This window comes from Phalaenopsis equestris, unplaced genomic scaffold, assembly GCF_001263595.1.
Source record: "Phalaenopsis equestris unplaced genomic scaffold, ASM126359v1 Scaffold001019, whole genome shotgun sequence".
NCBI classification, from domain to species: Eukaryota; Viridiplantae; Streptophyta; class Magnoliopsida; order Asparagales; family Orchidaceae; genus Phalaenopsis; species Phalaenopsis equestris.
In genome coordinates, this window is record NW_018165458.1 from 278,906 (window position 1) to 294,567 (window position 15,662).

Consider the following 15,662-nt stretch of genomic DNA (forward strand, 5'->3'; position numbering starts at 1 on the left):
GGGAGTCTCTGTCTCTCCTTTTTTGAAATATATATATATATATATATTAACATCTCTAAATAGGGTAGGCCAATAAAATCCAGATTGTAAAATTTTTCGAGCAGTTTCATCATTTCTAAAATGTCCTCCAAATTCAGAATCATGAAATTTTTGAATAATCTCCTGAATTTATTTATAAGGCACGCATCTTCTCATAACTAAATCTTTACACTGTTTATACAAATGAGGATCATCCCAAAAATAAGATTTTGCATCATAAATGAATTTCTTTTCCCGTTGTTTTGTCAATCCATATGGTAAAGTACCACTAACAATATAATTTACAATATCAACATACAAATGTATTTCTCATCCTTCCTTTTACAGCATATCCTTTTACAGCATAAAGTTGTTCATCAGGAAAATTATCTTTAATCAATTTTTTTAAATAATGTATTTCTTCATTTTCTAATCTCAATAAATGATCAGTTATTTGAATATCTGTCCCTTTCCTATCAACTACTACAAAATCAAACTCTTGCATTAGAAGTATCCATCTAATTAATTTTGGTTTTGCATTATTCTTTTGCATTAAATATTTAGTAGCAGAATGGTCAGTATGCACAACACATTTAGTTCCAATCAAATATGATCTAAACTTATCAAAAGCATACACAATGACTAATAACTCTCTTTTAGTGGTGGTATAATTAATTTGAGCATAATTAAGATAATTACTAGAATAATATATGACCTTGGAAATCTTATCATATTTCTACCATAAAACAACTCTAATTGCATAATCACTAGCATCACACATTAGTTCAAAATGTTTCTCCGAGTCCGGTGAAACAATTATAGGAGCAGTGATCAATTTTTCCTTTAAATTTTCAAAGGCTTTAAGACAATCTTGGTTAAAGTCAAACTTTATATCTTTTTCTAAAAGTTGGCATAAAGGCTTGATAATTTTTGAAAAATCTTTGATATATCGCCTGTAGAATCCAACATGTCCTAAAAGCTCCCAACTCCTCTTACATTAGTAGGTGGAGGTAGGTTCGATATAACATGAATTTCTACAGGATCTACTTCCATGCCATTTTCTAAAATTTTATGTCCAGGAACAATTTCTCCTGCAATCATAAATTGACGTTTCTCCTAGTTCAAAACATTTTCCTTTAAATTTTCAAAGGCTTTAAGACAATCTTGGTTAAAGTTAAACTTTATATCTTTTTCTAAAAGTTGGCATAAAGGCTTGATAATTTTTGAAAAATCTTTGATATATCGCCTGTAGAATCCAACATGTCCTAAAAGCTCCCAACTCCTCTTACATTAGTAGGTGGAGGTAGGTTCGATATAACATGAATTTCTACAGGATCTACTTCCATGCCATTTTCTAAAATTTTATGTCCAGGAACAATTTCTCCTGCAACCATAAATTGACGTTTCTCCTAGTTCAAAACAAGTTAGTCTTTCCACAACGTTCCAGAACTTTCTCTAATTAATTTATACATATTTCAAAGGAAGTTCCAAATACAGAAAAATCTTCCATAAAGACTTCAATTCCTTTTTCAATTAAGTCACTGAAAATTGACATCATACATCTTTGAAATGTTGCAGGTGCATTACATAATCTAAAAGACATTCGCCAAAAAGCAAAAGTTCCATAAGGACTAGTAAATGTTATTTTCTTTTGATCCCCATATAGAAAACAAAAATATTTGTGCTTAGCTAATTCTAATCTATCCAACATCTGGTCTAAAAATGGGAAAAGGAAAATGATCCTTCCGAGTGGAAGAATTTAATTTTCTATAATCTATGCATATTTGTAATCGGTGACTTGTCTTGTTGATATTAATTCATTATGCTCATTTGTCACTACAGTTACACATCCTTTCTTTGGAACACAGTGAATCAGACTCACCCAAGCACTGTCTAAAAATAGGATATATTATCCACACATCTAACCATTTTATAACTTCTTTCTTTACCACTTCTTTCATCATAGGATTCAATCTCCTTTGAGGATCAGTTCTTGGTTTATATTGATCTTCCAATAAAATTCTATGCATACAGATTGAAGGGTTGATTCCTTTTATATCAGCTAATGTCCATCCAAAGACTTTCTTATATCTTTTCAAAGTTCTAACAACTGTTGTTCTTGCGCATCATTTAGTTCTGAGGATACTATGATAGGTAGTGTAGATGAATCTCCTAAGAATACATATTTAAAATGTGTAAGAAGTGTTTTCAATTCGAGTTCAAGGGGTTTCTTAATATATGAAATCAATTTGTTGTCATTTTCTGCAGGATCTAACATTTCAAATTTTTCCTGAACATAATCTAGTTTTTTCATACTCACTTACATAGATTCATCTTGGATTTTATCCTCATCTTGATATTCTATATATTCCGTTTCAAATTCACTTTCATATGCCTTTTCGAAATATTCATGGCTTACATATTCATTAACATTCATTATGAAGAATTCAATCTCTTGTTCTTTTGCAGGGTATCTCATTGATTTTGTAATATTAAATGTAATCTCTTGAGCACTAACCCTCATAGTTAGTTCTCCCTTCTCCACATTTATCAAAGCTCGTCCATTGGCTAGGAATGGTCTTCCTAAAATAATAGAAAAGTCCACAGGAAAGATAAATTTATCAATCTTTACTAAAACATCTTCTATAACTCCTTTAAGATAGGTAATCGAACGATCAACTAACTGAAGAGTTACATTTGTAGGTGACATATCTCCTAAGCCCAACCTTCTAAAAATTGATAACGACATAAAATTAATACTGGCTCCTAAATTACAGAAAGTTTTTCCATAAAATCGTTTGCCAACAGCACAAGGAATTGTAAAACTTCCAGGATCTTTAAGTTTTTCAGGAAGCTTTTTCTGAATTATAGTGCTACACTCTTCTCTGAGTGCAACCGTCTCATTATCTACAAACTTCATTTTCTTATTAAGTATGTCTTTCATGAACTTCACATAGCTTGGTATTTGTTCCAAAGCTTCAACAAATGGAATGTTTATCGTTAATTTCCTCAAAATTTCTAAAAATTTCAAAAATTGATTATCTTTATACTTCTGCTTCAATCTTTGAGGAAATGAAGGTGGTGGTCTTTTTACAGTGATTTTCATTGGTTTAATAGGACTTTTTGACTCACAATGAAAATCTTTACCAGAATTTTCATTTTTCACCCAATCTTTTTCAATTTCAACTTCTTGTTGAACTTTTTCTTCTAATTCTTTTCCACTTCTCAGTTGAATAGCATTAATTTGCTTCTTGCTCTGATCATTAGAATTTACTTCAACATTACTAGGCAATGTTCCTGGAGGTCTATTGCTAAGTGCAGTAGCAATACATCCTAATTGAATTTTCATGTTTCTGATTGCAACTCCTTAACTCTGTAATTGACTTCTCATTTGCAATATCAATTCTTCTATTAATAACTTTTTCTCCTTATTTTGTAAATTATTAAATCCTGGGGGCAATAAGGTTTATAAGCTTGATTTCCTTGATTGTTGGAGCTTCCCACTGGGTTCACAACATTGTTTCCCCATTGTGGATTTGTAGTATTCGAGTTATTGTTACTCCGACTAAAGTTTGGATGATTCTTCCATCCTGAATAATAATAATTGGCTAATAATAATTGGCATACAATAATTGGCATACAGATTATTAGAATGATTGTTTATTGCATTTAAAGTCTCATAAGAAGATTGAGATTCTATCATTTGTCCAAATGAGTTCTCCTCAAGCACATGTTCTGTTTGAAAATAATTCATTCCATATTAATCTATCTTCTTCGATATAGCAGCTATTTGAGCAGCTAATATAGATATTGCATCATAATCATAAATACTAGCTACTCTTTTTGAATTTACCCTTTCTGAGGGTCATTGAAAATTATTAGTAGTCATCTCTTCAATTAATGAATATGCTTCATCAAATGGTTTTGACATTAATGATCCACCGGCAGCAACGTCAATTATCAATCTAAGGGATCCAACCAATCTATTATAAAAAGTTTGAATTATTAACCAATCTGACAACACATGGTGTGGACACTTCCTAAGGAGATCTTTAAATATTTCTCAGGTTTCATAAATTGATTCCCCTTCAAACTGATAAAAAGATGTAATATTATTTCTAAGCTTAGCAGTTTTTGAATGTGGGAAATATTTAGATGAAAATTTTTGTGATAAGTCTCCCCAAGTTCTGATAGATCCTGGTGCTAATGAGTTTAATCACATCTTAGATTTATACCTCAGTGAAAAAGGAAAAAGCCTAAGTCTGACAACATCATTCAACACTCCATCATATTTAAATGTAGCACACAATTCTAGAAAACTAGCAAGGTGTAAATTTAGATCTTCATTTGGTGTTCCTCCAAATTGATTGTTTTGTGCCATTTAGATAATAATAGGTTCAAGCACAAATGAATTGGCAGCTACAACTGGGTTTTGTGTACTTAAATGAATTTCATCTGTTGTAGGATTAACATAATCCTTTAAAGGTCTATGATAATGTTCATTATCATTTCCAACATTACTTGAGTTTCAAGCCATTTTGCTAGAATGATTTTTCTCTTTTTGTTGTTTTCGAATTTTTCTAACAGTTCTTTCTAATTTATAATCGTAAGATACTAAATTTTTAGATCTTATATTACACATAAACAAAATAAAATAAGTTCTTAAAAATAAGTGATACACTTAAACAAGAAAACTTTCAAACTAAACTACAAATGCTTTTTTTCTTTTTTTATATTTTAAAATAAAATTACTAATATTTTCTGTTACTTCCCCGACAATGGTGCCAAAAACTTGATACGGGATTTGAGAAAATTGATTCTAAATTAATAATAATGATGCAATGTAACCCAAATAATAATGTAACTTTGATGAAAATAATTTATCTTTAAAATCTCATTTAAAGTCTCAATTCTCTTTTACATATAAGGCGAGTATACGTATTGTTCAAGTCATAAAGGGCTCTAATGGAGTCCTAGATATTGATCCCACAGGGAAGCTGAAAATATATATAAGCTAGCTATTTATATTCTATTATAAATTAAAAAAAAAACTTAGTAAAGTACGAAGTTTGAAGTTAAACTACTTAAGTGAAATGCTATTAAATATGCAGATGTACGGCTATAATAAGTTAATTAAACTAGATGCTAAACTTTCAAAAGTAAATTGTTGAATTAAAATAAAGGTTTTTGTTGACGAAAAGTTCAAGTATGAGAAAACATCCTTCCCCTTTATAATGAAAATATGGCTTGTGAAGAAATTGAAATCATTTGAAAAATATATTTAAAAACTGGTTTGTGTCAAATAGGAGCAATCATATTCTCTACCCTCTCCCGAATGCTATAAAGAATATTGACTAATCCAGAGTTTGGTCCGTAATTCTGTGGTTAGGTTGGGAGGATACCGACTATCACTCCGGAGCTCCCACTACTCCCTCACTTAAGGGCTAAAATTCTTGCATTAGTTTCCAATCAACTGTTGGGGATTCTAATATGTCACCTTAAAATCTTCCAATTCTACATCCAACAAAGTATATTTCCCTGTTTATTTGCACCCAATTCCATTGATGAAATACTCTCCCATGAAATCAAATGTGATTCTCCCTTTATTGTAGAAATCATATCACCTTTTCAGAACATATATTTCTCAATACATTTTAACAATTCAATTAGTCAGATCGAAATGTAAATGAAGATCACAGTTCAAATCATCACAAATTATTTACATTTAAAACTATAGAAAATAAATTTAATTCTTCATAAAACTATTTCTTCAAAGTAGGGAGAAGGATAAAGAAAACTACTCAGAATTCATTAGACGAATACGATAAAACATGGATTTCATATTTAAAAATAAGTTTACAAACAAAAGAAATGAAAAATACAACTTAACTTACTCCCAAGCAAATTCCTAGAAGTTCTCTCCAAGCCTTTCCCTCTTTACAATCACTTTCAATTTTCTCTTAGAAATGTAATGAAGAAGAAATTTCTCACCTTCCCTCTCCTCTTACAACACTAGAAGAAAATCTCCTATTCTCTCTCTCTCCCTCTCGCCACATTCTAGAAGTTGTTGGCTACCTCTCCTCTCTGAAAAGAGTCTAAATTCCCTCCAAAATTCAAAAGTCAAAACTTTGAATTCCAAAAGATGTGCCTCCTTGATCCAAGAGTCAAATCCCTTCAAATTGGAACCTTCCATAGTGTCTAAATGCATTGAATCACTCCATGGGGTTCTTAGAACAAGTGTCTCTTTGAAAATTCACACAAAATTTGTCTCGAACCGCCTTAATTTGAAAATGTCACGTTTGACGCATCATGCGCTAACGCTCTAGATTTTGGCGCATCATCCGCCAAACCCCAAAATTGGTTGTTTTTGCTCCAAATTTTGCTCCTTTTGCTATTTTTTCTCCAAATGCCTAAAAATGATATATCTGCAACAAAAACACAAAAAAACATTTCTTTAAAGTGCAATATCACAAAAAATAGGCATTAAAAGGGTACTTAAAACAATATATTATTTTTGTGTATCAATGACCCTTCCAGAATTTCAATGGCACGGTCTCGTCTGGTGACCAAGAAAATACTAGAGGGAAAGAAGAGGCTAGAGGGAGATAAGAGAAAGAAGAAACTTGCTTTCAAGATATCAAAGGCAGGTGGGCCGATAGATGACATAGGGTCATCAAACTTGCTTCAAGGTTCTTTGGATGGGAAGAACCTAGTGAAAGATAAAAGCGGGTTGCGCATTCCAAGCACCGGCTCTTCGACCCGAGGTCTTCCGGTTAAACAACATGCGCAAGAATTTGCTGGAGCTTTGCCTTCTGAGGCATAAAAAGATGTTGGGGCTCTGTGCTGACCAGAGGGTAAGGGACTACGAGCACTTCTCTGCCACCTAGTGAGAATGGTGTGTCGTTTGGATGGCCTAAGCTTGATCGACTCCTTAGTATGAGGGTATTCAGCCTTGATGGTTTGGCTTAAATTTTCTTAACCTTTTCTTAAATTTAGAGTTTCAACTTTAGGAGACTGCAGTGAAGGTTGGCCCCACTCATCAAAGAATGCTTTGGAGATGATCTTCAAGATGCAAAGGTCGTTCATTCGTGAGTTGGATGATTTATACCATTGAGGAACAAAGTAGGGGCATTGTGTATCAAAGTTGAAGACAGTGTCGAACAAAACTTTGTTTTCCATAGATGTCATTAAACTGATGCATGTGAGAAGATTTGTGGTGACAGAGTAATAGATTATCGTCTTAGCATTGCATTAAAATTCAACACACACTAAAAAAAAAGAAAACAACCAATAAAGACACCAGTAGTTTTTTTACTTCAAAAACCCAAAAATAGAAAAACTACAAGGTCTGACCCAGTTGAAGATATTCACTTTAAGCTAGAGATTACAAGTACAGTCCCTTATTCTACAAGTGGAGAAAGAGTTACACAATCTCTTAAGCTACAAAGTCATTGCGTGGATGAACTCATTATAAGATGAGGGAGGTGGATGATAGGTATTGACAACAACCAATGCGTGATGGTAGGTGACAGGCGACATCTGGTGGTCGGTGGGAGTTGGCATAAAGTGATGTTGGATTTGAGTTTCTTCTCTAAGCTTTAGTTTTTTTCAGGCTTCAAGCTCTCTCTTCAGACATTAAGCTCTTGGTCCTTTCTCAAGAGGGGAGGTAGGGATCTATTTATAGAGTCATGATTGCAATTTATAAAGAAATATGAACAACTCTGATCGGACGACCATGAGAGATTTCATTAATCAAATGAAGTTTGATGGACATTTGATTGTCTTAAAGATGTCAGAATTGAGTGATCTTAGGCTCGTTAGATTCATTTATCAAGACACTCAATTCAACCATAAGCTAACCAGATTCGACATCTGTTTTACCTTTAAAATATGTCCAGTTTCCAAAGTTGTTTAATGACATGATCTGAGCTTGATTTTACTTAAATTGGACCAATTATATGATTGGGTTCGTCTTGTCGAATCAGTCAGCTTGACTATAAGTTTGTTGAAATCGGAGCTTGAATGACTTATCAAAGTTTGAATATTTCTTGCTCAAAAGACTATCTTGAGATCAGTGTCATCATTTGAGATTTTGTGTTGAATGTTGAAAATTTGTTGATGACATATCACATATATTAAAATTTGTAATGATAATAAAATATTTTAGAAGATTCTAAAAGGCAAATTCATAGTTTGATTTATTTTAAGAAGATTATATTTTAAAGGGTTGCTAAGGATTTCAATTTAAAAAAGAAAATAGATGGGTCAAAAAGTTGAAAACATTTTTAGACAATAAATTTTTTATTCACAAAATCCAATATTTTCCTATTTAACTAATATGCATAGTCTTAAAAATCTTTATTTCTCTTCTCAGTTCCAGTCTTTGAAGAAATAATCTATACTTAATTAATATATTCATTACTTACTTTTTATGTCTTCACACTCCTTATTCATTAGAAAAACAACTTATAAATACTCCTATTTCCATGTGTATACAGGGGCATAATCTGTCTCTATTTTGAGTTGGGGTAAACTAGCTCCTAGACCCAAGACAAAAAGATATTTCAAGAGAGACAAAATTGATATTTTATGAGGGACAAAAAGCCAAATTATATTTTCTTAAAAGTAAAAACTGAATTTGAGGAGGGAGACACATGTGGAAATATAAGTTAAGAAAACTTTCACTTGCATAATAGTACTTTAAATAAATTAATTTAAAGCAAGTAATATTATATTTTAAGCGGAGGCAATTTTTTTCCTTTTTTTTTTGTTTTGTTTCTATAAATATTCCATATCAAATATCCAGAAATTCCGGATTTGGGATTTTAGCTCTTCCCGCTCGATTAACGGTCCCTTGCTCCCTCACTTCCCTTCCCCCGCACTCGTATTACGCCAATTGTTGCCATTGAACGATTCAGATTCATCAATTCAACTGATCCTTCTTATTATTTAAACCCTTCTCAACAGTTTCTGCAACCGCCTCTTCGGTCTCTCGACAGCGCTTTAAAGAACCGTAAACCCTCTCGAAATTCCAACGCAGTATATATAAATCTACTCTCTCAATTCTGTATTCATCTCTTAGTCTCCCTCAGATCATGAAATCAGAGATGGGTGTCCCGAGAAAGCCGACGGTGGGATCCGACGCAGAGGTTTCTGCGCCCTGTATCTCCGGCGGGGTCTGTGGAGACGTTAGGAAGAGAGCTAGGGTTCTGAGTTGCGGCTTGGAAGAGGAAGATTCTGTAAAGCGAGCTAGGCAGGGATTCTTCCTCGACCGAAATAATGCAAAAGTCTTCTCACCAATGCCACTCTCCATGCGTCCGATTGGCCCCTTACCCTCAGCAAATCCAATTCCACAGTTCTTCACTTCTCGCCCATTGGCGCCGCTATCTCCTGCTCTGCCGGCGATTCCTCTCTCGGCGGTTCCGTTACCTCGGTCGGTAGAGTCGCCGTCGTCCTCCACGTTTCGCTTGGGGTCACCGCCCCTGAAGCAGGTGAAGGACGAGAATAAGAATGAGGGCAATAGTTGCAGGCAGTTCTGGAAAGCTGGGGATTTCGAAGGCCAGACTGAAAGCTCCTCTTCTTTTTCTGGTAACGGACCACTTGCTTTGTTTAGTGTTTTTGGATGATTTATTGTTTATTGTGTTAGATAGCTGTATGATTATGATTATGATCGTGATTATTATACAGTTTTTAATAACTTCTAAAATGATGCCATCCATATCACTAAATTACAACCAATCTTAATACTCCGGAAGACATCAATGATTTTTTAGTTGTTACATAGCTAATCAACTAAATCAATATTTTAGATAAAATGATGTTCGTACAATAATATATAATTAGTCTAATTATTGATTAGTAAATATTATTGATTGCACGTGACAGATAAGTTAATTGGTAAATTTATTATTTTTTTTTTCTGAATTTAAATCCTGACCAATACTTGTCATTCCAAAAAAAAAAGGTATTTATTAATTCTACCTAATTAAACCTTTTTAATTAACATTGTGCTTAATTAATATATTTCTACTTGGCATAATTAATAGCCCGTTTAATTAATCTATTTCTGTTAGCATGTCTATAAATGACATAAATGATTATTTTCAATTGAGAAATTTTTTTCAAAATAAAAAGATAATAGTTTATTCCACTTATTTTACATATAAATTCAATTAAATGAAAGAGGGTTGTACGTGATCGGATCTAAGAAAAGTTTTGGTTCGGTCAGTATTTATCTCATCTTGGGATAAGACATTCATATACAACGTGTAAGATCCATGATATCTCTAGAGTAGGAAGATCCCGATGATGCAAATTAATACTAGCTTCATTGTAAAAATTTGTTTTGTTAGGCTTTTTATATTTTATTTTTCGATCATTTGAAGCCTTTTCTTTTTTTCATTATGGTGCTTTTGGTATGCCATATTCTTGCTAAATTTTAGTTTTATACTATCGTGATATTAGTGATTCCAATTCCTTTGTCTCTAGTAGAGTTTAAGATAGGGAGCAAACACGTCTCATTTAATTTAATATTAGATATTCCTACTTTAATATGACTTAAACCAAATCAGAGCAGTAAGTTAATTTATGTTGATTTTTGATCATTTAGGTCAACCTAAAATGGACCCAAACAAATAACCGAGTCAATATACTTAACTTGTATTAGGCCCGAATAATAATCAAGTTAATCAAACCTAAAATTTTCGAGTCGATTTAGGTTAAGCTTTCTGAATGCACATAGCCTCACACTTTCCCCATCAATCACAAATTTTAAATACTTATATATGATGACTATACTTTTATGTAACATATTATAATTATTTGCGATGGATGTTTTTTATATAGATATTCTTTTCTTTTAGTTGTCAATATTTTTTTGTTGTTTTGTTTTAAAATCTTAATATGCCTTTTAGATGATTGACAAAGCTATTTTATTTATTCAGCTGATATTGATCGTGTGAGGGTTCACCCAAAGTTTCTTCACTCAAATGCCACAAGCCATAAATGGGCTCTAGGGGGTAAAATTATTCTCTTAAAAGTTAATTTCAATAGATATAGTATCTAGTCATTTATTAGTTGATTATTAAATTCTTATTTCTGCTCTCTAGTCATTGATTAGTTGATTATTCCATGTTTATTACTATTGCAGCTTTGGCTGAGCTTTTGGATAACTCTATAGATGAGGTAAATAATTTGAGCTTCTTCAAATCCTTGGATAATGAGATGTTATTATATTATCTGAAACACTTTTAGATCTGTAATGGGGCTACATTTGTCAACATTGATGTGCTGGAGAACCCTAAAGATCAAACTAAAATGCTCTTTATTGAAGGTATGTGAACATTCTTTCAGTAGTGGTTAGGATGATTTGACTATATTATGCAATATTGTTTAGGCAAGCCAACTTATTATGGTTTTGCTGCATCATGCTTTTTCTTTTTGATTCTTTAATTCCTTATTATAACATGATTTTGGAACTCTATACATCCCTGGATGATATATAATGAAAATTAATCTTTAAAGCTTATCTCTTTATTAATTGTTATTAACGCTTAGGATCTGTATGATGTGGCTACAGCTTCCTAAAAATGTGGTTGTAAGTTAAGGTGGAGAAAATAAATTTTTGGAAAGCTACGGTGAGAATTATAAATATATATTTTTTCTGAGAAAAATCAAACAAGTTAAAAAAAATAGCTTTTCACCATAAAAATCTCCAAAAAACATCAGAAGTTTAGTTTTTTAATTAAAGTTGTGGAGGCGGTCTGAAATGCAAAGCAGACAGAAAATTGTCCCAAATAGGCCCTTAATTATCATTAGTTTATTTATAACTAAACAAATATATTGGAGAGACTTATTAACTTATCAAAAAATTTTATTTGTAATGAAATTAAATGCTAATTATCACATCATTGAAACTAATTATTAATAATTAGTACATCTTTTAGGTTTTTTCTGCACTGTTTTAATCATTTATTTTTTATGTGAAGAGTTTTAGACATGCATGTGCTTGTTGTATGGGGTTGGTATAAATGCTAGACTTTAGTCTTCAACTTCTTAAAACAAAAATTTAAAACATATATTAATGATGTTATAACTATTTGCTTTTAAATTTAATGGTTCCTTTAGACAATGGTGGTGGGATGGATCCAGACAAATTGCGACAGTGCATGTCATTGGGCTATTCAATGAAAAGCAAATCTACAAATACAATTGGTCAATGTGAGTAATTTCCTTAAATCACTTGCTTTTTAATGAATATTTCTAACTTATCTTTTTATTTAATATTGATCATTTTTTCTTGAATGCAATCAGATGGAAATGGATTTAAGACAAGCACAATGAGGCTAGGTGCAGATGTGATTGTATTTTCACGTTGTCAAGCGAATATGTGGTATTTTCTTTTTTTATCAAGAGCCCCTTAAAGTCTACTTATATTTAAATAAATTTAGAGGAAATGTTTGGTCAACTTGCATAAAAATCTCTCTCTTTCTTTTTTTAGGAACCAAATAAAAGAGTTCTTTTTGGGAACTGAAAGATAAATTGCTAGTCACGCACGTAATGATAAAAAAAATAAAAAAAACTCTTTATATTATATTGCTATTTTATGAGTTATTATAATGTTTAATGCCTACTTGATTTTTTTTTTTTCCTAGCTAAAAAAGTAAAGTCATTTTCTTAAAATATTCTCTTAGTAATAGAATGACATGTTGTGCATGAAGTTCCCACGAGAATGTCTAAAGAAGGTTTCTTATATGCAAGTTTGTGCTATTTCTGCTTAAACTGTATTATTAATGCCTTGTTCGGATGAATTTTAGTTTTTATGAAAGTTTATTTAAATGTTGTTTTAAGAGAACTAGTGTTTTAAGGAAGATATAGCTAAAGTTAATGTTATCGTTTGATTAATCTATTTTTTGTTCTTTTTTAAATGAATATATTGTTTATTATCTATTTGGGTTAAGCTTTTAGACGTAGTTTTTTCATATAAATGAGTAAAATGCCTATATATTTTTAAAAATGAGAAAATATGTTTTTTATTAATTTTATGAAAAAGTAAGAAAAATGTGAATATATGTATATTCTTGTTTATTTTAATTAAAAATAATTGTCCATATATGAATTGATATAATACTTTCTTTGCAATAACTTAGCTCGAAGATTACAAAATAATAATAATAATAATAATATAGTATTCTACACAACAATAAAATATATGACTTTTAAATTTTTTTTGTGCATTATTTATTAAGGCTAATTAGCTGAGGCTGCTTTATGTTATGTTTTCTTGTTATTTTTCCTTTGAATTCTTGTTCCTAGTGTCATCTAGGGTTTGTGCAGAGATGATCTAACACTCAAATTGTAGATCAAGCTTATATTTAGTTGTTTTGCTTATAAATTGATAAACTTAGCCCTAATTTAGGGTTTCCTATTTATTTTGTGTCATTTGTTCACTAATTTTGGTTTCAATATGTATCAAATTAGTATTAGAGTATGATATTGGAGATAACAAGAAAAGTTGATGCTTTGGAAGAAAGATTGGAAGAAGTGGGACAACTAAAATTTGGGATGGTGAAAAGATTCTCAACTATAGACGGAAGGTTTTCTTCCATGGAAAACCGATTTGAGGGTGTAGATGAGATGTTGAGGAGGCTTATCAAGATTTAATCCAAAATCCTGTCTGTGACTTCATTTGTGAACCTTAACCAAGGGGGGATGACTAGAGATTCATTGACAAAGTTGAAAGGGAAAGGAATCAAGCTAGAGGAACATGAGGAAGAAAACATCTACATGATTTGTTCGAGGGGGAATTTTAAAATTGCTTGTTGGAACGCTTTAAAGCCATTCGTAAAGAAACATGAGCACGTTTATGCCTTAACTCAAGAGGGAACTATCATGGAATATTGAGAGAGATTCGAGCTATTATCGAGATTGTTGAGGGAAATTGTTGAAGCATGATTTGAGGGGAACTTCATTAGTGACATAAAAGTCAACATACCGACAAAACTTTGATCGTTGAGACTATGGATTGAGAGAGATGATAAAGCTCGCTCAGATAATGGCAGACAAGAAATAAATGAAGAAGACCAACAAAAGCGACACCATTGGAGGATTCAATAAGAGTACCTCGATGACCATGACACTGAGGACCCATGCATTGTCATTTCAAAAGGAGAAACTAAAGAGAGAAAGCAGGGGCCCTTCCCGAGGTCAATTTTAAGCACATCACAGAGACAAAGGTGCATGACAAGAGTGAACATAGATGATATTTTTGATGTGATGAGAAGTATATCCCAAGCCATCTATGCAAGGAGTGCACGCTCCAGATCCTTTGGTTGCTTATCTATGGTACTCGCTATTATTTCATTTAATTTTCTTTATTAATAGGCTCACAATTGGAATTTGATCATTATGGTTTGGTGCAAATATTGAGCCCAAGGCAAGCACTCCTCATCTTAATTGTCAAAACAATCACAATGAAAATGAATCCCTCTTTAATAAGATTATTTGAAAGTTTGTGAGAGAGAGGATGTAGACAGTGAAGAGTCGGAGGAAAAAATGGTGGAGGAAGAGAAGCACTTTTAGTTAGATATATCAAAGGTGTCATTCAAATCAGTGGTGAAGTTTACTCTAAATCATATCATGAAGGTGAGGGGGTAGATCGAGGAGAAATTGGTAGTGGTGTTGTTGGATAGCGAAGAAACCCGCAATTTCATCTCAAATTGGGTCGTGGACCAGCTAAGGCTAAAGCTGTTGAATATGATAATTTTTGAGGTCGTGATTGCGACAGGAAAAGTAGATAAAAGTCGTATTACTGACATGGATTGGGTGGTCTGAGTGGTCCAACCCACGAGGGATACCTTTGATATGAATCTATCAAGCAAGATTCTTATTGAGGATTCCTTGAGAGTGATGATTTAATTCCTATTTTAAATGGTATCACGATGTAATCGTACTTCTGAGGATTAGATGAACACATTAGTTCATCTCTGAAGTGCTTCTGCTAGCTTTGGCAAAGCGAACCTCATCAGAGATTGCTCAAATGCTACTAGAGTAGTCCTTGTATGAGAAAAAGCTTGAGGCAGCCCACCTACACAAAGGAATTTTATCATGCACATGACAAGATGACCCAACTTGGAATGTATTGCGGGTATGAATATACCCTTCTTAGGCACATATGGCTAGGCAAGCTGACTTCCTTCCTTTGAACTTGGGAAGCACTTATGTGATTTTGGGAATAAAGTAACTATTTATGATTGCAGAGATGAAGGTGAATTGGAAATCCCTGACCATGGAGATTTGGATTGAGGGGAAGAATATGGTGCTAAGAGGAGATGTTAGCCTATGAAAAACCATGGTATCACACAAAACCATGGCCAAGATGACACAGAGAGCATCGTAGGGCTATTTAGTGGAGCTACATAGTATAGGGGAGACCCAGACGCCGTAGTTATTGAAGATTCCAAAGTGTGTTCAATAGCTTCTACATTGGTTTTCTTACATCTTTCCACTGCCTGACACTGAAGGAGCACAAGCATGCCTTTACATTAAAGGAAAAAGTTCTTTCTATTAGTGTCAAACCATACCGATATCATTAGATTCAGAAGGATAAAATAGAAAAGTTGATCTGAACAAATGCATACAAAACT

The 15,662-nt window shown here is 32.5% G+C and overlaps 1 protein-coding gene across 1 annotated transcript in view; it reads left to right on the forward strand.

Annotated features, from left to right (window-relative positions):
* Window positions 1-8,941: 8,941 nt before the first annotated feature.
* Window positions 8,942-15,662, forward strand: part of LOC110032755 (protein MICRORCHIDIA 7-like) — a 28,475-nt gene continuing 21,754 nt past the window's right edge. Inside the window, exons 1-6 of the mRNA XM_020736502.1 lie at window positions 8,942-9,606; window positions 10,962-11,036; window positions 11,168-11,202; window positions 11,272-11,350; window positions 12,145-12,237; window positions 12,331-12,409. Coding sequence (XP_020592161.1) covers window positions 9,114-9,606; window positions 10,962-11,036; window positions 11,168-11,202; window positions 11,272-11,350; window positions 12,145-12,237; window positions 12,331-12,409 — 854 coding nt within the window. The 5' untranslated portion in view covers window positions 8,942-9,113. The remainder of the gene's footprint in view (window positions 9,607-10,961; window positions 11,037-11,167; window positions 11,203-11,271; window positions 11,351-12,144; window positions 12,238-12,330; window positions 12,410-15,662) is intronic.